The sequence below is a fragment of the Parus major genome, chromosome 3 (assembly GCF_001522545.3).
Source record: "Parus major isolate Abel chromosome 3, Parus_major1.1, whole genome shotgun sequence".
Lineage (NCBI taxonomy): Eukaryota > Metazoa > Chordata > Aves > Passeriformes > Paridae > Parus > Parus major.
Window position 1 is genome coordinate 35,765,886 of NC_031770.1, and position 24,873 is coordinate 35,790,758.

Here is a 24,873-nt window from a genome sequence, read left to right on the forward strand (position 1 = left end):
CTTAACAACATTCTATTTCAATAGAACGTGAAGTCCAGTCTACTTGCTGGGCCACAGTACTGCTTTCTGTAGCAGCCTGTCAGATGAAAGCATAGGTCAATATTGTTATATAATGTATGTTGCAGAATATTACTTGATGATTCTGAAAAAAAAAATCTTAAATATGTAATTATTTTTTTTTAGGGTCTTCATGTTGCTTTCTTGCATTGGCCAAAGATCGCTTAGCAACAGTGGTGTTTTAGAAAGTTTACTTAATCTTCTGGATAACCTGCTGTCACCACTGCAACCTCATTTACCTGTGCATAGAAGAACTGAAGGTAGCCTTCTAATTTGGGAAATTATTTTCATATTCATTATAAACTAGAAAATTGAGAGAATAACTCACAATTTTGGTGTATTAAAAGAAGAAATTGCTTGTTTACTATATTTCTAAAATACAGTTGTCTTTTAAAATGTGATGAATCTTCTTGTTCTTTAGGTGCTAAAAGAGATTCTTTCCCCCACCCCATTAAAACCTGAGCAAAATCTATTTGATTGTTTATAATTCAGCTAGGAAGCTTTGGCAGAGTGGGGGGGCAACATTCAGTGTATAGACAGCTCTAGTGAATGACTTTGGAATTTAATGTTTCGGAAAGAAATGTTCCTTTTTGCTTGTGAGATCCTTTCTAAGTTTCAAGTTTTTGAGGTGAAACAGATAGGAAGACAAGTTTGTTCTGTGTAACTGCATGGTTTATGCCAAACTACACAGAGTTTGTTCTTGTGGGGCTTTTTGTAATTACAAGGAATTTACATTTTTTTGATCCTAAAAATTTACTAAAAATATATTCTGTGAACTTGATTTTCTTTGAGAGTTCTCTTAACTACCCCAAGGTTGATGCATATTCTTACTTTTGGAAACATCACACTCTACTACTACTTCATTTGTTATGTACACATAGCAAAGCATCATAGAAGATAAGTTGTTTAAAATTCTTAGCCTTGTGAGGTCTGTAAAGTGCCAGCTGAGCCTCTGTCCTTAGTTTTCCCTTGTGTCCTGATGTTAACACACCTACAGTTGGTGTCAGAAGCTGTCCTGTTGCTTCCCACTGATCTACCATGTGCTTTCTCTATTGGGGCCATATCCTGCTATAGTCTCTAACTAGTTTGAGGCAAACCCAAGCTTACATCTCCTCTACCTCTGTTTGCACTCTCCCCACAGCTTCCAATTCCTTTCATAGCTCTTGCCTTACTAGTTGTCCTCATGGAGGACTTTAGGAAGCAGAAGTAACTGATACTTCAGAGCTTTATTTGCTGGTCTTCCAGCTTCCTTCCTCCTGGACAGTACAGGTGAGTACTAGGGCAATATTATGTGTGGTGGAAGCATCAGGTATGACAGAAGAAATTCCTATTTGAGAACTATCACACATAAATCAGTGTCAAAGGGGTGAAAACTTACTGGGGAAAAGTGAAAAAGCAGAGGAAAATCTGAGTAAGAGGTGAATGTTATGGGTGGAGAGAAGTTTAAACTTTGAGGCCAGAAGAGGAAAAAAGGAATGAGAAAAAGACACTTGGAGGGAGGGAGGGAGAGAAGCTGAAAGCTTTTTTTTCTTTTTTTTTTTTTTTTTTTGAGAGATAAAAGAAAAATAAACGGTCTTGTTTTAACAGAAATATGAAAAGGTATGTGCTTTACACTGCAGCAAAAGCCTTTTTTATTCTGCCAGCCAAAAAGGTGTGTAGTGGTCACCAGTGCTCCTCATTTCTGTTCTTGCAATATAGTCTGTGGTTCCAGTCCAGGTCCTGTTGTGGACCTGTTGGGGTCCTTCCTCTGCCTGCATGGGATGGGCTGCTTTCTGTCAGAGTGTGCTCAGGGAACTGCAGTTAACAAGTCAGGCTGCATCCTACTGCTTGGATGCCAGCAGCTACATGTGATTTTGGATGGATCATTTCTGTGCCTCAGTTTTCTCGTTTGATCTACGTTTAATAATAGTTTGAATTCATTACAGCTTTTTTGAGGTCAGTGCATGAAAAGCGCAGTGTAGTTAAATGTGGCTCAGCACGGTGCACTGATATGAAAATGTGGGTGTAACCTCTAGTGCTGATGTCTTTGCTGTATTGACATTATAGAATTATGCCATTTGCATAATGACTGTAATTAAGTGGTCATTATTTGTAGGTTCCTGGTTTTGTTGAGCAGTCATGAATTCACTTTGGAACTCTTCATTTAGATTTCCATATGTACAAAGAGTTTTCTTGTATAAAGCTCAAGATACGTTTTTTTTCTTTCTGGTTATGCAAAAATACGTCATTTAAAGTGTGAGACTGAAATAGGCATTAGCCAGTTGTTGGTGCTGCCACTGTGGTTCATCTAGTCTGAAGTCACTCTTGGCTTTCCTGAAACTTATTCAGATAGCTACGTTGAAAATACACTAATGGAGAAGTAAAGATGGAGGCATCTGGATGCAGTTATAACTATCTTATTGGAGCCCTGCTTGATGGAGGAATTGCACACTGTAGAATTTGAGATATCTACTTCATGTGCTTTAATGCAAGCAGCTGTCATTATGCATTTGGTATTTAGGAAATTCAGACATAAAATTGACTCCTTTTAAGAAAAATGCTGCTTAATTCTTTGCTTGAACAGTTGAGGTGAAGCTTTTGACTTCTGTCTTCATCAGACTAAGAGAACTGTGACATTTTTGTTTGCATCTAAGTTTTATACTGATTTCTTCCCTCATTTATGAGTTCTCAGACTCAAACTCTCCTTTTAAAAAATAAAAGGAGGGGAATGGAGTCTTTGTGGCCTAGTGAAATGTGTGGCATTTGTTATGTCTTCAGAAATTTATTAAGGCACTGAAATTTGTTTATTTTGAAGGAGTTTTAGATATTCCCATGATCAGTTGGGTTGTAATGCTGGTGTCCAGACTACTGGATTACGTAGCTACTGTTGAAGATGAAGCAGCCACAGCCAAGAAACCTCTGAATGGAAAAGAGAGGGAACGATTTTTGACAGGTACATCAGATTTATTATCAAAACTTGATTCTATGTGTATTGCTCTGGGAGCTGTTCAAATACCTAAAATGCATTTTCTATTAATTTGAAAAAGGAGAATTTAAAAACACATTGTGATCTTTTTCTTTTCATTCTTTTCTACTTATTTACATATCCGTCTCCTTATAAATATAATCTCTTTCATTTTTTCAAGTGAAAAATGAAGGATTGATTTTAGTTTGTAAAATGTCTGTATATTACCCTGTGACTGGGACTTTACAATTGAGAGTGCACCATGTTGAAACACTTCGTATTGTGAAAAAGGGTCAGCAGTGTGACTTCATAATTGTTTTGGTAATTGTATCCACTATTTTTAAATGTGGTTTTTGTCTGGTTTTAATTTATTTCATTATAGTAGTAGTAGTAATAACAATAATATGTACCATATGTTGTTGTTACTATCATCATCATTGTTATCACTGTTACTATTTTGATCTTTTAATACCTTTCCTAAAAAGTAAAATAAAACTTTTTTGCATTATGAAGCTGGTAATCTATTTTTACTTAGGCCAGAACTGTTTGCCTGCTTATATATTCTAAGAATAATGAAAAAAAGATGGTGGTACTGCATTTTAAAATCACACAGAAATACTACTATGGGTGGGGATAGTTGAATAATGCCAAGAGTTAGATTTAGCTTGTCTCTTTAGTACGTTGTGTTTGGAGATGCTAACTATTGAAACAGAAAGGCTTTTCTCTAGAGGTAAATGGGGTTTAATAAGATGGATTAATTTTTTTGAATTTTATTTCCATTAGGAAACCAGTGGAGTTTTATAAATAATAGCCTTCACACTCAGAGTCTGAGCAGATCTACTAAAGGCAACAGTAGCCTCGATAGACTGTATTCCCGCAAGATCAGAAAACAGCTTGTGCATCATAAACAGGTGACTTCCTGCATGGTAGTGGCTATTTTCACAGAAGTATGTCTCATTTATAGGATATCTCATTTCTTGAAACAACAGCTTTGGCATTGGGACTCATTCAGCCTTGCTTTTGCATAGGTCTGATTCTGTAGCTAAAGGCTGCCTAACTTCTTTGACATTCATCTAAAACCATGGGGCAAGGGATCTGCTGGAAAAACAAATGTTGGCGTGTACTGTTGTACTCTATTGGACAATAAATATAATGAACTTTCTATATAAATCTGAGTACACCTGAGCACAAGCACCTAAGCTGTGGTTTAAAAATACGTTAAAAGCTCAAGTTACAGTTTGACCTGAAGATTGCTATCATGTGAACATACTGATCCTTTTAACATCTTATTGCTTAAATTTTCATTTATTCCTATTAACATTTTCTTTTAGCAACTTAACTTATTAAAAGCAAAACAGAAGGCTTTGGTGGAACAGATGGAAAAAGAGAAAATACAAAGCAACAAAGGATCATCATACAAACTTTTAGTAGAACAGGCAAAACTAAAGCAGGCTACTTCAAAGGTATGATGCTCTGAAACTGTAACTGACTTCTTGTCCTTTGTGTGGAAAGACCTGTTCCTGCAAAGTCATTTTTGTCCTACTTTGACCTTATTATAAAAAGTTGTTTCATCATGGCTGCTATCAAGGATATTCTAATACTGAAATAAAGCAGCCATCTGGAAATTTATTGCTCTGGGAAAAATAGTTTATCATTCTACAGGGATCTTTTAGGTAGTCATGGCCAAAATTACTAATAAACTTGTAGCTTTGGGAATGCCAGTCATGTCATTAAACTTTTTATAACATACAGCAATAGAAGGATAAAGTAGTACTTTATATGGCTAGCTTTTATGCATGATGCTCTCCTAGATGCTTTCCTGGTTGAGTAATCAGAAAATTAATCATGCCAATGTCTGTCTTCCAAAACTAATAAATATGACTTCTGAGAATTATTTTTTAAGTTTGTTATAAGCTCTTTAGCTTCCTGAAGGTACCCACCACTTCAGTTGTGGCATCTTGAAGTAAGCCCCAGATAATTGCAAGTTGATGCAGTTAAAGATTTGTTTTGGTTATGAGAGGAGATGCTTAAATTTAAGGATTTTAGGCGATGACTGCAGGGAACACAAAAAATGTGTAAATCTTTCTAGCTACCAAACTTTGGTGTCTCTTGAAATATTTACTCCCTAGATCAAGAAGTACTCATATCTGTTAGAATACCTGAAAATAGGTTTGTGGAAGGAATTGACATAGTGTGGGACCTTATAGGGAAAAAAAAACTTCTAGTAATTTGGGGAAAAATAAAGCACTAGCATAAATATAAAGCCGTAAGTTTTTACTAACTGTGCTTGTCATGAGCTGTTCTTTCCTGCACTATCTTCTGCTTTATTCCAGCAGGTTATACCAAGGGGGCTGTTCCACTGGTGGCTCCTTGAGACATCTTTTAAACAAGATACTGGCTGAACTGTGCTGTCCAGCTGTTTTAAGTTTCACTTTATAGTAGCCATGTTGCATAAAAAAACCGTGTTGAACTAAAGATCTTTCCTCTTGTAGTCTGACTTGTAGTTAAGATGTTACTGTAAACTTGATAGTTGCATTTCATGCAGGTTTTGCTATTGCTATTTGATATTGTCTACTAAGCACTTTTAGTTATGACAAGCTGTGAGTGACGTAAAACACGTACTGCATTTAGGAGAAAGTGAAACCTTTGTCTTAGTAAATAGCTCTTTTCTTTGGTCTACTTTAGTAGCTACTGCTTAAGTGAGATTATAAGAGGCATTTGTATTATCTAATGACTGCTAGTATAGCTGATAAAATGAGCTGAGCTGCTAAATGAATGCCCTTGGTGGATGAGAGGATTAATAAAAGCACCTTCTTTTCTCCATCACATGTAGGCCCTCTGTCAAAAAGGTTGTAGTTCAGAGCCATGATCAAAAATCAAACTAGTTCAATTAATGGTATAACTAATGCATACTTTATATAATGGCACTATTAAGAAATTTAGAAATTACCGATGATTTATTAAATTTGAAGAAGTGAAATGTCAGTGTTCTTGTAAGAGTAAATTTCTTTATTGACTATTTTTATATCCAGTTTGCTTTATGGTAACTGTAGCTTTATGTACAGGTGTGGAAATATGAAAGAAACTTTGAGAATATGTATTTTCAATATGTGTTATGGCATACATAAGGCTTAATTGGCACTTCTGCAGAACTGAATTTGATTATGCATTTGTCATCTAAGATAACATGCTGCCAAAACAAATTTCTGCCAATAAAGCCTTAATTCCATTCCAGATTCTCATATATTTTTAGACTTTCTTTTATTTTTTTAAGAAGTTCCACAGTCTCTGTTATTGCTGCCACACTGATTCATTGGGAAAAGATTTAGAGGCCAGTTTTAAACTGTAACTGTTGTTTCAAATTTAATTTCTGCAGCACTTCAAGGACTTAATACGCTTGCGTCGAACTGCAGAATGGCCTCGTTCTTCTTTAGATACGGAAGTATCAACAGCAAAGGAAACTCCAGAAATTGAACCACTTCCCTTTACACTGGCACATGAACGTTGCATTTCTGTAGTGCAAAAGCTGGCACTCTTTCTCTTGTCCATGGACTTTACTTGTCATGCAGATTTACTTCTTTTTGTTTGTAAGGTAAACAGAATATGGAACATCACTATGTAGCTGCAGCAGCAACCGCATTGAATTAGTTTTCTATTACTGCTTTTTTGCTTGTTTGCTTGTAAAAATCAGCTGCAGCACTAAAATTTCTAATCATTTATGGTGAGGTAGTTTTTCTGATCTGTCACTTTTTGTGTGATTTACAGTATGATGGCTTCAGACTAGCATGGAAAAATTAACTTTAAAAAAATATTTTCATGTAATTACACTCATAAAATTCTAAAGTGTGGGCTGGTAAAAATACCTGATTTATTTGTAAGCAAAATCTAATAGTCATAGAAAATAAAGTTACTATATACTTTCATAGGGCTAACCATGAATAGGCATATATTTAACTTTCTTCTTTTTTAATAGGTTCTTGCTAGAATTGCAAATGCTACAAGACCAACAATTCATTTATGCGAGATTGTAAATGAGACTCAATTAGAACGATTATTGCTGCTTCTTGTTGGAACTGACTTCAACAGAGGAGACATCTCTTGGGGAGGAGCATGGGCTCAGTATTCTCTGACTTGTATGCTACAGGATATTCTAGCAGGTTTGTTTTAAGTTCATATTCTTCAGAAGATATCTTGCACTTGAATCTTTCTTCATTTAGTATTTTGGAGGTGGGGTTTTCACTATGTTAGAATCTGCTGATACAATACAAATTACAATAATAAACCCCAAGGAAATAATAACATTTAGATTAGTGTGTAAAAATGTGATTTAGAGTTGCAATTGGAGTGACTTGTGCATTGAAAAGCTCATTTTTATGTGACCCTGATTATTTGAAAATTATTCAGAGCTCTTCCCCTTGAGGAAATAGCCCCCAGAGAATTTAGGGTTAGATGAAAAAATGACAGTTGGCATAGACACTAGGATGTTAATTTGTAATGGGAATAAAGCTTGAAATGAACTTGTCTACTAAATTTAATACCTAGGAGAGTTGTTGGCACCTATAGCAGCTGAAGCTATGGAAGAGAGTGGTTTGGGAGAAGATGCTGGAGCTTCAGCTGGAGATTCTGATGACTCTCTCCAGCAGTCCACAGTGCAGTTAGTGGAAACCATAGATGAGCCTTTGACACATGACATCACAGGTAAATTATTCCATAATTTTGTATCTGTGTATTTATTGAAAAGAATAAGAAAAGTTTACTCACCTATTAAGGTATCAGTAAAAGACTTTTTGGTGATAGCATAAATAGTTTCTGATAATATAGGCAGATTGAGTAATTCTTCAAGTTAGTTTTACATCTGACTAGTAAAAAATTCTTATTTTTCCTATTATTTTTAAAAAGACAACTTGATTGCATATTTTAACTTTTTACATCCTTGTTTTATAATTTTTGCTTGCTAGAGTTAATACTCTTTTAATGATTCAAGGTGCCCCACCCTTGTCATCATTGGAAAAAGATAAGGACATTGATCTTGAATTGCTGCAAGACCTGATGGAAGTTGATATTGATCCTTTAGATATTGATTTGGAGAAGGATCCCCTTGCAGCCAAAGTCTTCAAGGTATGTCACACCTAAATTTTCAGGATAACCTTTACATGTGAGATAGAAGAATCCTTACTCTCTTACAGTTCTTCAGTAGTAGAATTTGATGTCTTAAACCTGCTGCTAGTTTTTTATAATGTTTAATGTGGAATGACAGGCAAGAATATTAATTTTCGTATCTCAGTTGACCACAAAATATTTTGCTTTTGCATGAAGGTACTGGTGTAAACAAGAGGTTCTGAGTTTACTCACACTTTAGCAGGTGTTAAAGACAACAAAAGCATAGTAGAAAAATACTTGTCTTGTCCTTTTTTTTAAGAATAGAGCACCATTTCTGTGACTGATCTGAAGATGAGTTTATATTGTTAATATTGTATTTAAAAAAGGAAGGCAGTAGCTTGTGCTCATATTGGCTTCAGACTATAAAGAGAAGCAGCTTCACTTCAAAATTTACTTTACTGAGGGACAAGAAAATTACTAAGTACTTTTATAGTTAAAATGAAGGCTAAACATACACGTTGTACAATTACAATATTGTCAATGTATGTGAAAAACCAGAAGTATTTAGATTTTAAAGAAATACGCTGTTTATAGTTAAATATTGAGTCTCTTTGTTTAGAAGGAAGACATTTGGAGTTTTTCCATGACTCTGACTATTGACTTAAACCTCTTGTTTGAATTAACCTAAATGATCTGTCTCACCAGTTGCTCAGAAAACACGGAATTTTTTTTCTGTAGTCCCTCATATATCCTTCCACCTATTACCTATCATTTAGAGATTTTTTTCCTTAAATCTCATTCTGCTGCCAAAAATTATAACTACTGCTGAATTTGTGTTACTGATCGTTTCCTGTCTTCTTTAGTCTCCTATCATGTTATGTGACGGTACTCTTTAGTCAGCTTTATCCAAGATACCTTAATTGTCTTATTACCTGCTTTGATGTCTACCAAAAAGCAGCCATAAAACTACTGCTTCATTCTTAATACTTCTAATAATTGCTTCCATATCTTGAAAATGACAGTTGATATTGGATCTTACCATTAAAAAGACCAGCATATACAAATTGCCTTTATACAGTGTGATATTACTTTTTTTCCTTGTGACCCATATGCTTTCTTAGTGTCTTAAATTATGACACAAGTAGTGATTACTCAACTGTTTCTTCTTCTGAGCCTCACTGAGGTTTCAAGGTACTTAATTAGTGCAGTTAATAGTATAGTATTCTGTCTTGAGAGCTCCTCAGAATATCTGTGTAATACTCCCAAATTTACAATATGGTACAAATGTGTGAAGAAAAATTGATGAAAACATTTTCAAATCGTCTTCTTGAATATTTGAGGAAGCTAACTACATTGCTGGATTTTGACAATTGCTAAGGATTCAGTAGCTTATACTGCAATAAGAATTGAAACAATTTTCTAAAGCTATTGGAACCGATCTTCTGGTTTTAATTTTCATTAACTTCAAATTTTGCTGTTAGTAATTTAAAACTTTAGGCAATGTAAAGATTTGCTGTTTATTGTTTTTCCTTGGTTTTTTGTTTGTTTTTTAAGCCTATAAGCAGCACCTGGTACGATTACTGGGGTGCTGAATATGGCACCTACAATTACAATCCTTACATTGGTGGTGTTGGAATTCCAGTTGCAAAACCACCTGTAACTACAGAGAAAAATGGATCACAAACTGTCAGCATATCAGTCTCTCAAGGTAAGCAATGAATTAAAGTTCTCTTTGGGGTCTCTTTTCTGTAATACTGTATTTGACACCTTAGGACAAGAAATTATTATAGCAATATCTATGTATTTTAAGGTGAAATAATTGCATTTTATATATGCCACATTTTTTTTCCCTGTGGTAACTGAGAGACTATAATGTGAAAGCTACATTTAAAAAAGCCCAACATAGCAGAAAATCTCATTTTCTAAACATTTTGGAATGCACTTGTAGGCAGTTCTAAATCTTTCCTGTTTTCTCAAGAAATTTTGGAAGCTCTTTTCTAGTTGGCTCTACCCCAAAGGAGTGAAGTGGCACACTTGTTTCATTTGTAGGAGTACTACTGAACTGGGTGATAGAGCTTTCTTCTGCCACACTGGGAAAAACAACTTTTTGGTTCTCATTTGAGAGCTATTGCCTTAGGAAGAAATGACTTGAACATATGCAGATTGCCATGTGTGATAGTAAAGGGAGTGTGGAAAGAAATATGGGTGTTTTTCACAGAAATACTGTGTTTTCATAATTACATGTTTCAGGTCTGTAAGAATAATATAGAAAGAGGAACAAATTAAAGGCGAGATTAGCTCAGTTGTTCAGAGCTTGGTCGTGATAACACCAAGGTTGTGGGTCCAATCCCCCTACGGGCTATTCTCTTTGGAGTTGGATGTGGTGATCCTTGTGGGTCCCCTCCAATTCTAAATATTCTGTGGTTCTGTAATTATGTATGTCCTTGATATAACTCAGATTTACCTTTTTTGTTGCCTTCTGTAGCTTTAGATGCACGTCTCGAAGTTGGACTTGAGCAGCAGGCTGAGCTGATGCTGAAAATGATGTCCACACTGGAGGCTGATTCCATTTTACAAGCATTAACAAACACATCTCCTACATGTAACTACATGTTGTCAAATCATTCTCTTCATATAATGATCATAAAATTTGAATTTGAAATTTGTAGTGTTTTCTGCAGTCACATGGTAGCTTAGAAAAAGTTACATTTTGCTTGAATTTTCTTATTAGGCTGAACTTCAGAGATAGTTCTTTATTCAGATTTTTGAATAACTTACATGCCTGTCTTTAAGATGTTTTGTGAAACAGTCAACTATGCATGTGGATTATGCTACAAAGGAGGGAAAGTTTTCATTTTTACATCTAAGTGCAACTGAACATTAAGCTTCCTGTGTAGCTTCATTCCTAGGGTTTGAAAGCTAGAGAGCATTTGACAGTTACACCTACTAAGTGAAGAAATAAAAATACTTGAATACAATTTTGAACTCATCTGTTCAGTGAGCTTTATGTTACAAAAACACAGAGTGTTTTACTTTGGAACCTTTTTTCAGTGATTTGTGCTGCACATCTCGTTAAAATGTGTTTCTTTGCAGCCCTCTGGATACCTTAATGTGCATGCAGTCCTTGGTTGAGTATGTAGTGAATGCAGTAAGTTTAGTGACATCTTCAGACTTTATTCTCTGGAAGTTCATTATTATCTGCAACAATTGTACTGTAATGCATGAAGGAGATGTTCCAATTGTTTGTCTTACCATTGTGTTACCAGGACACTGCTGTAGTAGCAGTGTGGACTCAGTTCCAAAGTTTTTGTGAAGATGGAAATGTCAGATATTCAAGGATGCCACTCCTATGGTAGTCAGTAGTCCAATTCAACTGAATGCTATGTTGAATATGTTCTTCTAATTTATAAAGAAGTGTATTTGACTTAAATATAAAATGCAAGGAAATAAGTATGAAATCACTTCTGTCAACTTTTCAAAGTAATTCATGAAGCGATGGTACCCTGTTTTGTTTTCTAGTGACACAGTCTCCCAGTGGCACAGATGATTCATTGCTGAGGGGATTACATGCTGCTAACCAAAATGCCCAGCTGATTGTGCAGTTGTCATCTATACCTATGCTGAGCACATGCTTCAACAAACTCTTTTCCATGCTACAAGTCCACCATGTTCAGGTAGAGAATTTTGAAATTTAGATGTTCTGATAGTAATTATCTCTAAATTTGACAGTTGTTTCCTCTACTTCTTGCTACTTAGGATTCAAGTAATCTGTTATGTTAGGTGCTTTATCACTTATGAATATGTCATGGACATCAGTACCAATAATGTAATAAACAAGGTGCTGAAAGCGTTTGTCAAACAGGACACTGCTTGTTATAGTGGGAAACTGGTATACATTTTCATATGTAAAAACAAGTTTGTATGTCCACTGAATGATAATTGTTTGCTTATTGATGAAAAATGTCTCTTCAATTACACTTGATGACAAATTGAGACTTGTGGAAAACCCAGTTGAATAAATCCCCAAGCGTCCAAGTCTATCTTCTTTGGCATTTCTTTGAGCAGATTGGATTGGATAACTTGCAAAGGTTCCTTCTGAATTATCCAATGATCCTATATGTTAATAGCAAATGTAAAAGTTTGCTTTTTGAAAAGACATTGCTTTAGCAATGCTTTTCTTGATTCATACAAAGGAATGCCATGCATGCTGTAATGATTAGATGGCTGCCTGCCTCTTGATATTTTGATAGATTGGTTGACTCCATCCCTCAGTTGTTCTTTAAATACCTCATCCAAATACAGTTTCTTGTGTAAACATCCTTGATGCTTCCCCAGAATATCTAAAGAGCTATTTTCCTCAGGGGAATTACTCAGAGAAAACATCATTCTCTCTGAGGTTTCTCATTAAATAAATGGGCCTTCTAAATAAGTTTGGTTGATGGGGAAACATCATTTTAATAGCATTCCAAAAGCTTCCATGCAAACCTGTAAGCCTGTACAGGTCACAGGTATAAGGTTATGATAAAGGTATTTCTGAATAGAGTGTAAAGCTGTATTTTCTTAACACAAGTTTGAAGTAACTTCTTAAGAGAAGCTATTTGGAAGAAATCAATTACAGAAGCAATAGCAAAAGCATTTGTTAGCTAGGCTGAATTTGCCTTGAATATTATGTTTAGCAGAATTTTTAAATCCAGTAAAGGAGAGAGCATGTGTGTGCAGTGGAACAGTATTAGCAGCTGAGAATGTAGATCAGGCTTTTAAAATTAAAACTTTGATGCTCTGGAGTTATGAATTTTGGTCTCATAGTTGGGTTTGTTTCTCTTTCTTTCAGCTTGAATCTCTGTTGCAGCTGTGGCTCACATTAAGCCTGAATTCGAGCTCCTCTGGAAGTAAAGATAGTGGTGCTGATATTTTCCTTTATAATGCTAACCGAATACCTGTTGTTTCCCTGAACCAAGGTAAAATACATTAAATATGGAAAATAAGTTTGGGGTTGTTTTTCTTTTTAATACTCAATTTTTGCTAATAAGCAAAAAGTATTGCAGTAGGTATTTTTGATAAGAACAGTGTTGAGAGAATTTCTCTGTTCTTATTAAAGAACTTTTGGTCTCATTTCCTTCTTGAAGTGAAAAATACATTGCTAGTGTGTAACTGAGAATTGATTCGTTCAATTTTTATAAAGTTTATTAGAAATTAAATGGTAAAATTTGTGGTTCTTAACTGATAATTATTCTCAAGAGGACTCATTAAAATATACTTTTTAGTCTGATATGAACAGTGCAACTGTATGCACTTTTCTGTTGAATTTCATCTCCTTTATACCATTCTATGATTGCTCCCTCAATGAAGGGGTCAGCAGAATGGGAAAGCTCCATTACTGTTAACTACTAATCTAATATGAAGACATGCTGAATTTTTTTTTCTTGCAATATGTTATACTATATAATTAAGAAAGTTTGTTCTATCTTGATAATCCAAATGGTGGTAATCCAAAATGTTAATGCCTGATATAATGAACCCGTTACACTGACTTGCATGAGAACATTTAAAACCAGTTTCTTTGCATCGTTTTCTTTGAGATGTCAGGGACTCTGCACACTGTAGAAGGTTCTGTGAAGTATTGGTAGGGTTTCTTTTCCTAATTTCCTGCAATTTGCCAGTGGTTGGCAAAATGAAACGAATGTCAGGAACAATAATATTAATAACAATAATCAGCATAGCACCTTACAGTAAAATATAGAAATGTATTGAAACCTTGAAGATTAAAACTTGGAAAAAACTGTGTTTCTTGACAGCTTCAGTAACTAGCTTCCTGTCAGTTCTGGCATGGTATCCTAATACTTTACTCCGGACATGGTGCCTTGTGCTTCACAGCCTAACGCTCATGACAAATATGCAGCTTAATGGTAAGTTTGGTTAGTTTTCTTATGTTGACAGTTTTAATGATGTACAAGTGAGTGTTGATTCCATCAAAAGACTTCCAGAATATTCCTTTTGTAATATATATACTTTTGTTCTCCCTTAACTCTGGCCTTTTCAAGAGTGAGCTTCTTGAATTGCTTCTGCCATGGGAAATAGAAACCCTTATAGTAAAAGAAAATGTCATTGTAAGTAAGTCATCATTGTCTTCCAACACAACATTTTGGGACTAGCTAATGATCCTTGGGAATTAGTTTTGTAGTACGAGAAGCCGCAGAGACAAATGATTAAATTACTATGAATGAGACTTAAGTTTTTCTGACAGAGTAGGAATATTTTTGTAAATATGCAGATACCAGTCACTGGTTAGATTAAGCTATCTGAAAATAATCCCCTAGCAGCTGAATCTACTAAAATAGAAATCCAGACATTTCATTTCCCTATGCATACCAGTAGATCTCACATTCTCTATGTTGCTCCATAGTGCACTAGAAATAATCTCACTTTGTGAATGAGATTTTGCCACAAGACTGATAGAAATTAAAGGAAGCAGTTTCTAAAAGTTGCTTATGAATTGTTTTTCTTTAATTTGCCATTTCAAATGACTTTCATTTCATTGACTTTAAGATGCACTTCATTCTTAAAATTTATACTTTTTCCCCTTTCTGTGAGGTTATTTAGAGATCAGTCTCACAAAAATCTGAAATTTTTGCTGTCAGGTGAGGAAGTAGAGTTGCAAAAAACTAATGAAAGAGACCTATTATGCACAAACTTAGACTTGACTCTTAGTATTTGAGAATAGAACATGGCCTAATTTCTGGTATAACTGCTTTCAGTTAGCAAGCACATGGACTGTCAACTCTTCAGTTTGTATCTGTAGACTGGCAAAAATTTCCAAAATTTATGTAATGTGCATCACTGGGATCATATATGAATGTCTTCAAGTGTTATGAGGCTCAGTGTTCTTCTCTGACACTGACAGGCAGCTGCATGTTTGCAAGAGTTTCTTTGGTAGTTGCCTGAGATCAGCAGGGGAATAAAAACCTCCTTGGAAGCAACCCCTGTGGTTCATGGCAGGCACTTGAGCATATGAATGTGGTTGTGCATTTTTTGTATGTAGGCCTGTTGAGTTGGAGTTGTGTTGGGAACGGTTGGAGATGCAAGTGTCATGACCTGTCCCTAAAAGGCTGGGTCACAAGTTCTTGTTAATTGATCCCTTAGGGTGGATTAGAGTGAAACAACACTACTGAGTGATCAGTGTTCATTTATATATATGTATATATAAATGGTGAGAGAGAGATGTACATATGTATCTAAAATAAACCTGCATGGCAGGTTTATTTTTAGAAAAATTTGGTTGTAATGAAGAGGAGGTATATAGCTGTTACAGTTCTTATCTGTAAAAATGAAACCAGAAATATAAAGATATCACTTAGGAAAAACATATAAGGGAAAAAAAGAAAATGTAGGAGTAGATTGGGGAGAGGAAAGGTATCGCCACCTGTGGATCCAGAGACAAGATTTGATTTTTGCAATTTAGAGTTCCATTGGTGGAATTGATGGTCACAGTTTTGATCCATCCAGGGTGGGGGAAGCCTAGGAAATAGAGCTCAATGGGTTAATGCACATTCAAGTTCAGGTGGGAATGCCCAGGTACCCCCACTGGGGGAGAGTTCTGCACTATCTGATGCAGCATGAGATCATGCACAGTCTTATGGTGGAAGGCCCCATAAATGAGTCTGGGGGCACTTTGGGGGTCTTTGATGGTTTGACACCACCTAAGACATGACAGGCGTCGTGTTAAAATCAGTGTAGTTGAGTCAGTTACACCTTATCAGAAGAGATGAACACCTTCAGGCTTCTGTGTGAATGTCTCTATAACTCCCCCAGGGAGGAGTTGTACACCTGTGCCAGTCGTGAAAGGGAGAACATTGGCATGATGGCATTTATCAAAAAGCATTGTCCCACTTCTGCAGGATCTGTTTCATATCATGCTTTATTCAGTGTTTTGAACTGATTCAGTATACTACTACTGCAAGAATAAGACTTCACATTCAGTGAAGCTCATTTGTTTGATCACTGAAGGGTGTATTTTAATTCAAATTCCAGTCTTCAGAGTTCTTATCTGTTAAGCTCCCTACAGTTTTATTCTGAGAAGTCTTTGCATGTGCCAAGAACAAAAATACTGTGATTGTTTACAAGGTAACAGAACACTTCGTCTCTGTCTGGCAAATTAAAAAATGCGTTTGAACCTTACTGAAGCGTTGGACTAACAAAAAGAGAGAAATTAAAAACATCTGTATGTATTGCACCTACAAAATTAATCTCTATTTTCAGGAATATTGCCTTGGCAAGCTTGGAACACTGATTGGATGGTTTTGGGGCTTTGTATCTGTACTTACTGGAAAACTCAGAATTGTAGTCCAGAATAAGAAGGTTTTGGTAGCTGATTTAGAGGAGAATATTTCCATACCATGAAATAAATATAAGGGATTTGCACAATAAGTGATTGATTTGATTTACGCTTAATGTTTAAGATTACGCATGTAATATTATGTCTTTATTTTTAAGCTGGTCCAAGCAGTGCCATTGGAGCTCAGGAAAGTACTGCCCAATTGTTGGTGTCAGATCCCAACCTAATTCATGTGTTGGTGAAATTTCTTTCTGGCACTAACCCTCATGGAACAAATCAACACAGTCCACAGGTAATGAGCAATTAAAATAAGAGAAGAGCATTCTGCAATAGGATTTCAAGACACTTCACAGAAATACATGTTCATTCATAATGAATCCTTGTTTCTTCTTCCAAGTTAGAGTCTTAGTTGTTTCCGATGAGCAGCCATAGGGAAGTTCATGTTGTTGATATACTCTCAGTAATGCTGGTATGTTTTCACAACTCTCTGGAGACTTGCCACAGGGAGAGGTGGATGCCATATATGAATGGAGTTTTCCATTCAGTTACGTTCCCAAAATCCTGTTGGGTTGGGATAAAAATGCCAATAAAGATTAAGTTTTAATATTTAAAAATAATGAATTTAAAATTACACTTTCATTTTCTGCCTATTTCTGAATTAATTTGGTATCTACTACCCCCTAATTTCAGTTAATGTTTTCTAGCTTTTTTCAATCTTTGAAATATCTACGAACAGTGTTTTAAAAAAATCCCTGGTAGTTCCAGAGGGTTTTTTTCCCAGCAAATTTTCAAGAAAATACATAGTCATTTCCAAAACTTTAACACTGCACAGTGTCATTAAAGTACTCACTTAAGTATGTAGTTTGTGAAAGAACATTCAGATTAGCTCAGAAGTGGATTCTGTATGGGATATAGTTTGCATTACTGAAAAGAGAGTCTCAAGCTGAAAAACAAGTCTTAGACAAAAAAAAAATTCTTGTTTTTAACTTATGATTAATAATAGAAAAACATGTAATATAAATGGATACACATTATTTCTGTAAAAATGCTGTAAAATTTTTCAGAAAGCAATACTGTGCAATACTTTCCTGTTCTACTTAGAAGATGTTAATGTTCTTGAAGGCATTTCAGTTATATGTAATACTTCCTAAAATGTCTTTTCTTCTAGGTTGGGCCAACAGCAACACAAGCTATGCAAGAATTTCTTACTCGATTACAAGTGCACCTTTCTTCAACTTGTCCTCAGATGTTCAGTGAATTTTTATTGAAATTAATACATATACTTTCAACAGAAAGGTAAATCTTACATTTTTGTTTTCTTTCATACTCTCATTTTCTATAAAATCTGTGTGATTGTGTATCATAACTCAGATGTGTATGTGCCTTGTCATACTGTCAAGTTACGTGATAATGGAAATTGTCTTTGTTGCTGCAGCACTACCAGCAGGATCTGGGCTGCTCCTGCGCATGGGAAGGGGAATTCACACACAGCTGTCTATGTGAGGGACTGTCAAAAGAGGCACTAAAATTTTGGACTGATTTTATTTAAAGCTAAGATGTAAACCTTGTTGAAGTAATTCCCTAAAGTAAGGACACCGTTGATGAGCCTAGCTATTTAAAAAACTATTCTGAGAGGTCTGAATTAATGAAAGATTCAAGCAATTATTCATAGGTTGTGAAAATAGTACAGAAGGCTTTTCTCACATGGTAGGATGAATTATGAAAATGCATAATTCTATATATGCAATATACATTTTTATCAATTTATCTTTGGTGACTTTTTTCTCTCCACACAACAGTGGAAAACATCCTTTGTCCCACTCTCCTGAGGCCTATTGCTGCCCACTAGTGTAGAGAAGTGCATCTGGCCAGGGGAGAGATAAGAGCTGACGGCTAGTCTTTCATAGTTCTGTTTTCTCAAGGCAAGGCCAAGGGGCACAAGACTCCGTCTCCAGTGGTACACTGAAAATATGGCAATTGTTTAGTCTGAGGTACAGTAGGAAGCATTTCTTTCTGGTATTGATGTTCTGCTTATCTCCAGACAAAGGCTTCGTAAAATTAGGGATGAGCTTCCTCAGTTCTGGGTTCCCAGTAGGTGGCACTTTGGTGTTATCTATTCTTTAATCTTACAGAAAATGGTTTCTGCCTTCTCCAAGAGATTTTGCCTTTGTAACTTAAATTATTGGAGTGATGTTTACCAGGTTATATTGATGATCAGTGATTTCTTTAAGACATGTCATAATACAATAAAAACATTAATTCACAGTGAATCTTGGAGTGTGTGTGTCTGCATGCCAGCTTTGTTTAAAATAAGCTAATGAGACCACTGGAAGGGTAGTTTTTGAAACAAGTTTGGGTTTTTTTGTGAAATGCTGTGAAATGGGAGCAAAGCACCAGGAAGGGATTTAGGTGGTTATTTCTAAGAACACAGGTAATTACTGAATTGTACCGTGTGTGATCATAATATTAATTGTAAAGAAAAGCAGTATTTTACTGTTAGAATTATTAAATTCCAAATATTTTTTTCAGAGCTGTTTCTATAATCTGTTTAGTTCTGTATTTAATTTTAAAAGTTAGAATAAGATTAATCAATGTGAAAAGAAACAGAGAAGTATGTGAAAATTCAGCAACTAATACAAGTTTTATTTTTTAATAACCTTTCAAAAGGTTCTTTTTGTAATTCACCACTATATGTGCAAAAGCAATTGATAAACTTATTCGTAGGAGAAATCATTCAAGCAGTCAACCTACAAACACCAGCCTGTGATATTTTGAGTATCTTCTCATGGTCTTATGTATATTTAATATCTAGATAGGTAAAACCTGACCATTCTTTTTAACTCTCGGTGGGGAGTTAGTAACTAAATAATCTTCATGATATTGAAGTATTATCTGACTGCTTTCCATGAGATTTTCTTAAAAAAGTAGGAAACTGTTCACCAAGAACTTAACAGGAATGTTCAGTCTATATATAGACTGTTCCAAGTCTTTACCTACAAAATTAACAGAATTAAAAAAAAAAAAAAAGGATGAATCCTAGGCTTTTTCAAAGTTAACCTCTTAGTCCTTAGTGGTATCAGGAAGGTGGTGGCATGAGCAGGTTCTGCAGGCTGTTTAATGAAGAGTATATTAAAAAATTGCAGAAGCTTGATGTGGGTAAAAGATTAAATTTTGCTGCATGCATTTCTGAAAATAGCTGGATTTTTCTTTATCAAAACTCTGGTAATGCTTTTTGATTCTTAAAAATCAAGGGAAAAGACTGCACTCAAACAGCCTGTATAACTTGTAATATATCTTTCTTCTTTTTTTTTTTCTCTCTCTCTTTTTTTTTCTTTCAGGGGTGCTTTCCAGACAGGCCAGGGACCATTGGATGCTCAAGTGAAACTCTTGGAATTCACCCTGGAACAGAATTTTGAAGTTGTATCAGTTAGCACTATTTCTGCAGTAATTGAGTCCATAACCTTTCTTGTGCATCATTACATTACGTGTTCAGACAAAGTAATGTCTCGCAGTGGCTCAGACAGCTCTGTGGGTGCTAGAGCATGTTTTGGAGGACTTTTTGCCAATATTATCCGTCCAGGTGATGCCAAAGCAGTTTGTGGAGAAATGACAAGGGATCAACTCATGTTTGATTTATTAAAGCTGATAAACATTTTAGTTCAACTGCCACTTTCCAGTAACCGAGAATACAGTGCCCGTGTTCCAGTGGCAAGCAGTACTACAGACAGTGTGTCTGATGAGGAAAAGGTTTCAGGAGGCAAAGATGGCAATGGAAGCAACCCTAATACTCAAGGATCAACTGCATATGTGGCTGACTTGGTGTTGGCCAACCAACAAATTATGAGCCAGATTTTGTCTGCACTTGGCCAGTGTAACAGCAGCGCCATGGCCATGATTATTGGTAGGTGTTTTCTGAGTAACGTGGAAGGTCTTTTGGGCGGTGAAACATTTAAAACTTATGCAATCTCATAAGCTGGGTGTGGATGTGAAAGAATGCGTTACAGAAATGACAGGAAAAAAGAGAGATAAAGGTAAGGGGGAACAGATGCATGGAAAAAAACCCTGACAGGAGGTGGGACACAGTAGTTGAAACCAAACAGTAATGTGTTTGGCATTTGAATTTGCTGAATCTCAGAATGCCTAATGTTACGGGACCTCTGGAGATGGTCTAGTCCAGCCTTCCTGCACAAACTCAGAGCCTGTCTCAATTGAGAGCGGGTTGCTCAGTACCTTGGTTCAGCTGGGTTTTTAATTCCTCAGGGGTGGGAACTCCACAACTATGGGCAACCTTTTATAATATTCAATCGTTCTTAAAGTAGGAAAGCCTTTTTCTTATGTTTAAGTGGAATTTCCTGTATTTCAGTCTGTGGCCATGACATGCCGCTATGCATGAATTAGGATGTGTCTTCAGTTTGTACAAGACACGTTACCTAAGTTTTTTGCTATGTATTGGATGATTTTCCTTTTTTTAAACCACTTTTGGAAAATACAAATTATAATTATGTCCCTTTCATAGAATACCTAAATTTTCCTCTGTTTTACCAGAAATTGCATTAGCATCATGTTCCATGTGTTGCAGCCATATATTTGTGGGTGGGATCTTCCTGCTATGAACTAGTGACGCTTAGGAAGCAAAACTGCTGTTTGTCAGACATTCATCTGAGGTGCATTTTCTCAGAGAAAATACCTGTGTTTGTGACTTACTTGTGTGCTGTGATGGTAGCGTAGAATTTATTTGCACAAGTTAAACCACTGGCTGAAATACCAAGGATTTCTGCATGTGCAAAATACTTTGCAGGAGGACAGACAAAGACCTGCACTCAATTTCAGATTGAGTAATAGTTGTAAAATTTTGTTCTCTTTATATTGATTCTCTTGCTTTGAAGCAAATTGCTCTGGCCTTTTCTGTGCTGCCTCTTTTAAGCAGATACAAAACTTAACCAACGCTATTATCAGGAAACAGTTACTTGTTCAGCGAGCCCCCATGAATATGAGACCAGTGATTTATTTCAGCATGAAAGCAGTTGAGGAAAAGTTAGCTATCTCTAGTAGTCAAATTAAACATGAGGCAGGGTTTGACAAGCCTGGACTGTGCTGTTGGAACCACTCTGAAATTAATTCCAGAGGATCTCCTTCATCACTTTGCATAGTTGATGTCATATTGCAAATACACTATGAACACTGAAAGTATCTTGTTCTGGGAATGGTGGTTTGTTCTGAGTATGTGTACTGAAATTCAGATAATCTCCTCAACTTTGATGTCTTTCTAAACCACTGATTTTTGTCCAGCAGTTGTTTTGCATTTTTTAAGGACAGTTTGGAAAGATAGTTTTTTCGAACTGTTTTCCATTGAAATTAGGGTTCTGGGCCAGCTGATCCCTTCAATTGATTGTTCTTCCAAAGGGTTTTAAATACAGGTTATTGAAAATAATCTGTCCATTGTATTTTGGGAAGATGTAACATAGCTATTAATTGTGGGTTTAGTTCGTTCAAGAGAAACTAACTACATTAAGCTCTCTCCAGACAATTTCTGTGAACAAAACATTTTGCAAGACTACAGCCAGGGTTACAGAGGATTCAAAAATCAGTTATCAGCGTATAGTAGTAAACATGTAATAACTAATGCAGAATGGAAAGGTGCTACCAGGATAGGTTAGCAAGAAGATGTCTGCAAATGTTACTGACAGGCAGCGGCTCTGATGTCAAAATTTATGTTAATAGTGTTAATTTACTGCATCTGGCAAGCCAGTTGGTCAGGATCCAGGATGACCCTGAGTAATTCACTTGTCACATGAATTTTAAATATTTTTCTTTCTGTTTTTCTTTTTATGACCATTGTGTGTTTCATTATGGTTTTATGCTTTCTAATTGACAAACTGTGAAAATCATACAAATAACAGTATTCACCTCCTGTCCTATCTTGTCCTCATCTGAAGGTACTCCCTCACAGTAAATCCAGCTTCCTTAACTTCAGCTCTATCTTTGTTCAGTTTAACTCTCCTAGACTGGACAGAGGCTGGGTCTTAGGATTGCTTTATTTGTTGCTCTGCGTGCACTGCTTATCAATATTTGCTCTCTTGACAGTTTAAAGGCAGCCAAAGTACTACACCTGGCAATTCTCTTACCAAAATGTTTCATTGAGGCATGCTCCAAAGATCACTTGAGCACAACAATTTTTATTAGCATTTGTTAGTACAACTTCCATTTCTCTAAATGGAATGGGATTACTCTATGGTTGTCTTACTTATGGTTGATCTTAGAATTCTAAGATCACTTTTAACAGTTCTTCCAGATCAATGTCATATGATTTATAAGACAGTTGAATTTATGGAAGTAATCTCTTCCATGGCAAGACTCTTATTTTGTTTTCTGTCTGTAATCTCAGCAATGTGTAGTCAATATTGCTGATAATTTTTAGTCAGAAAATTGTCATGAATAAATCCTGAGCTTTAATAGTGAGAAGCAGAATTCCAGGAGAGGTATTTCTGATAGAAATACATGTGTTAAATGTTTGGGGAGGTTTTTGGCAGCACAAGGGCACTTCATGATTATCTGAAAAAAATCTTAAATGTCATTTGCTTCTAGCTAGGAGTGATTCCAATCCTTGTAGTTACCCTATTTCCTTCACTAATTACACTCATTTTTATGGGCTGATTTGATTTAAATTTCTTGACTACCTGGGTAAAGTCTTCCTATACATATATATGTATATATCTAGGAACACTAATTTTAAGTCCTGTGGTCCTGAAAACTGGTCCATTTGTACTTTGTAAAATCCATGTGAATATTTGAATATCCTTGAGTTCTCTTATGTGCTGTTAACGGTTTGTTAGGTCTCAGTTTGTGATCTTTGAACTGTTTTCATTCAGGTGCGAGTGGCTTACATCTGACTAAGCATGAGAACTTCCATGGTGGCTTAGATGCAATATCAGTTGGAGATGGGTTGTTCACTATCCTGACAACACTTAGTAAGAAAGCAACAACAGTTCAAGTGATGCTTCAGCCTATTCTTACCTACATGGCCTGTGGGTACATGGGAAGGCAGGTAAGTTCCCTTAAGCTTGATGTGCTTCAAAGTAGTTGATTCTGTAATCAGTAATAAGGTCAGAAAACTAAAGTATTGCTATGTAAAAGAAATGTTAACATTTTTACAACCTTGCTTCATTTGGGTGCTGAAGTTAGGAAGCCTTTCTCTGTCGCCCATGGTAGAGGGAGAGAGAGAGTTTTCTCTAATGACATTTTGACATTCCTGTTTAGATTCCTGACTAAAGGCTTAAAGATGGGACAGATATTTTATTATGTGCAAGTGAGAAGCACATTTATTGTGGCTATTTTAATGCTCAGTACTCTTATTTCCCTGAAAATGCTCACCCCCTGTATTTGAGCTTTTCCGTACCCCAAAAACTTTTCCTCTGTAAGGAATTTAACCATGTGGAACATGGTATTGTATATGGTGGCAGAGAGGTCAGCTGTGCTGGCATTTCTTCCCTGGTAGTTTTGTCTACTGAAAGGGGAGGCTGAGAGCTGTTATTTGAATTTCTACTGTACTGCTTTTGTATGAAACCTTGTATTTCTGAACTGATTTTCTTCTAGGGTTCTCTTGCCACATGTCAGTTATCTGAGCCACTTCTCTGGTTCATTTTACGAGTGTTGGATACAAGTGAGGCACTGAAGGCTTTCCATGATATGGGTAAGAATGTCTTATTTTTCAGCCACATCAAATAAAAAGTTATGTTTCAATTTTTTTGGCACTTAAAGAATACATATATGTGTCTACATGGGCCAATTTACTAAATAGGCCTTTGTTTATGTGGAATCTGTTGCGTTTTTCTGAGCAATATTTTTTTCTCTCTGCCTACATTATACACAGGTGGTGTTCAACTTATCTGTAACAACATGGTAACAAGCACAAGAGCTATTGTTAACACAGCAAGAAGCATGGTTTCAACTATTATGAAATTCCTGGACTCTGGTCCCACCAAAGCAACAGATAGCAGTTTGAAAGCCAGAGTGCTCGCTTCTGAGCCTGATAATGCAGAAGGAATTCACAATTTTGCGCCTTTGGGTGAGTAATGCTTCTTTCTCTTAGATTAATGTCTCCTGGTTATTTGAATGTGTATCGAGTTCTTAACAGAAAGTAATACAGTAGTGTCCAATTTTCCAATACTACTAAATCTTCTTATCAGAGGGGTTGCTGGTGTTTCAAGGTAATGTTGAGGGATGAGGTCAGACCCCTCCACCACAGGTAATATGACCTCACGTGGACATGGGAGGAGAGGGAGTGATCTGTGTCTGATGAAGTCATGCATCAAAGGTGAGCCCCTAGCTCAGGGGATGCCTGATTCTAGCCTGCCATCTGCCTTAGACACACTAAGACTCAGTAATTTCATTTTAAGCAGATCAATTTTGATGGAGTTAATTGGCATGGTGGAGTTAAATG

The 24,873-nt window shown here is 36.0% G+C and overlaps 1 protein-coding gene across 5 annotated transcripts in view; it reads left to right on the top strand.

The window, feature by feature from the left end:
- The window catches only part of BIRC6 (baculoviral IAP repeat containing 6), a 173,698-nt gene that overhangs the window by 63,378 nt on the left and 85,447 nt on the right, over positions 1-24,873 (top strand). For 4 of the 5 annotated variants that reach the window (XM_033512629.1, XM_015621423.3, XM_015621422.3 and 1 more), the window contains exons 31-49: positions 184-317; positions 2,852-2,989; positions 3,785-3,912; positions 4,333-4,464; positions 6,378-6,593; positions 6,975-7,158; positions 7,544-7,699; positions 7,986-8,119; positions 9,656-9,809; positions 10,587-10,703; positions 11,621-11,775; positions 12,933-13,059; positions 13,897-14,007; positions 16,592-16,725; positions 17,602-17,729; positions 19,772-20,334; positions 23,303-23,478; positions 24,027-24,123; positions 24,304-24,498. In XM_033512629.1, coding sequence (XP_033368520.1) covers positions 184-317; positions 2,852-2,989; positions 3,785-3,912; positions 4,333-4,464; positions 6,378-6,593; positions 6,975-7,158; positions 7,544-7,699; positions 7,986-8,119; positions 9,656-9,809; positions 10,587-10,703; positions 11,621-11,775; positions 12,933-13,059; positions 13,897-14,007; positions 16,592-16,725; positions 17,602-17,729; positions 19,772-20,334; positions 23,303-23,478; positions 24,027-24,123; positions 24,304-24,498 — 3,179 coding nt within the window. The remainder of the gene's footprint in view (positions 1-183; positions 318-2,851; positions 2,990-3,784; positions 3,913-4,332; positions 4,465-6,377; positions 6,594-6,974; positions 7,159-7,543; positions 7,700-7,985; positions 8,120-9,655; positions 9,810-10,586; positions 10,704-11,620; positions 11,776-12,932; positions 13,060-13,896; positions 14,008-16,591; positions 16,726-17,601; positions 17,730-19,771; positions 20,335-23,302; positions 23,479-24,026; positions 24,124-24,303; positions 24,499-24,873) is intronic. The other variant, XM_015621424.3, reaches the window with a different exon arrangement.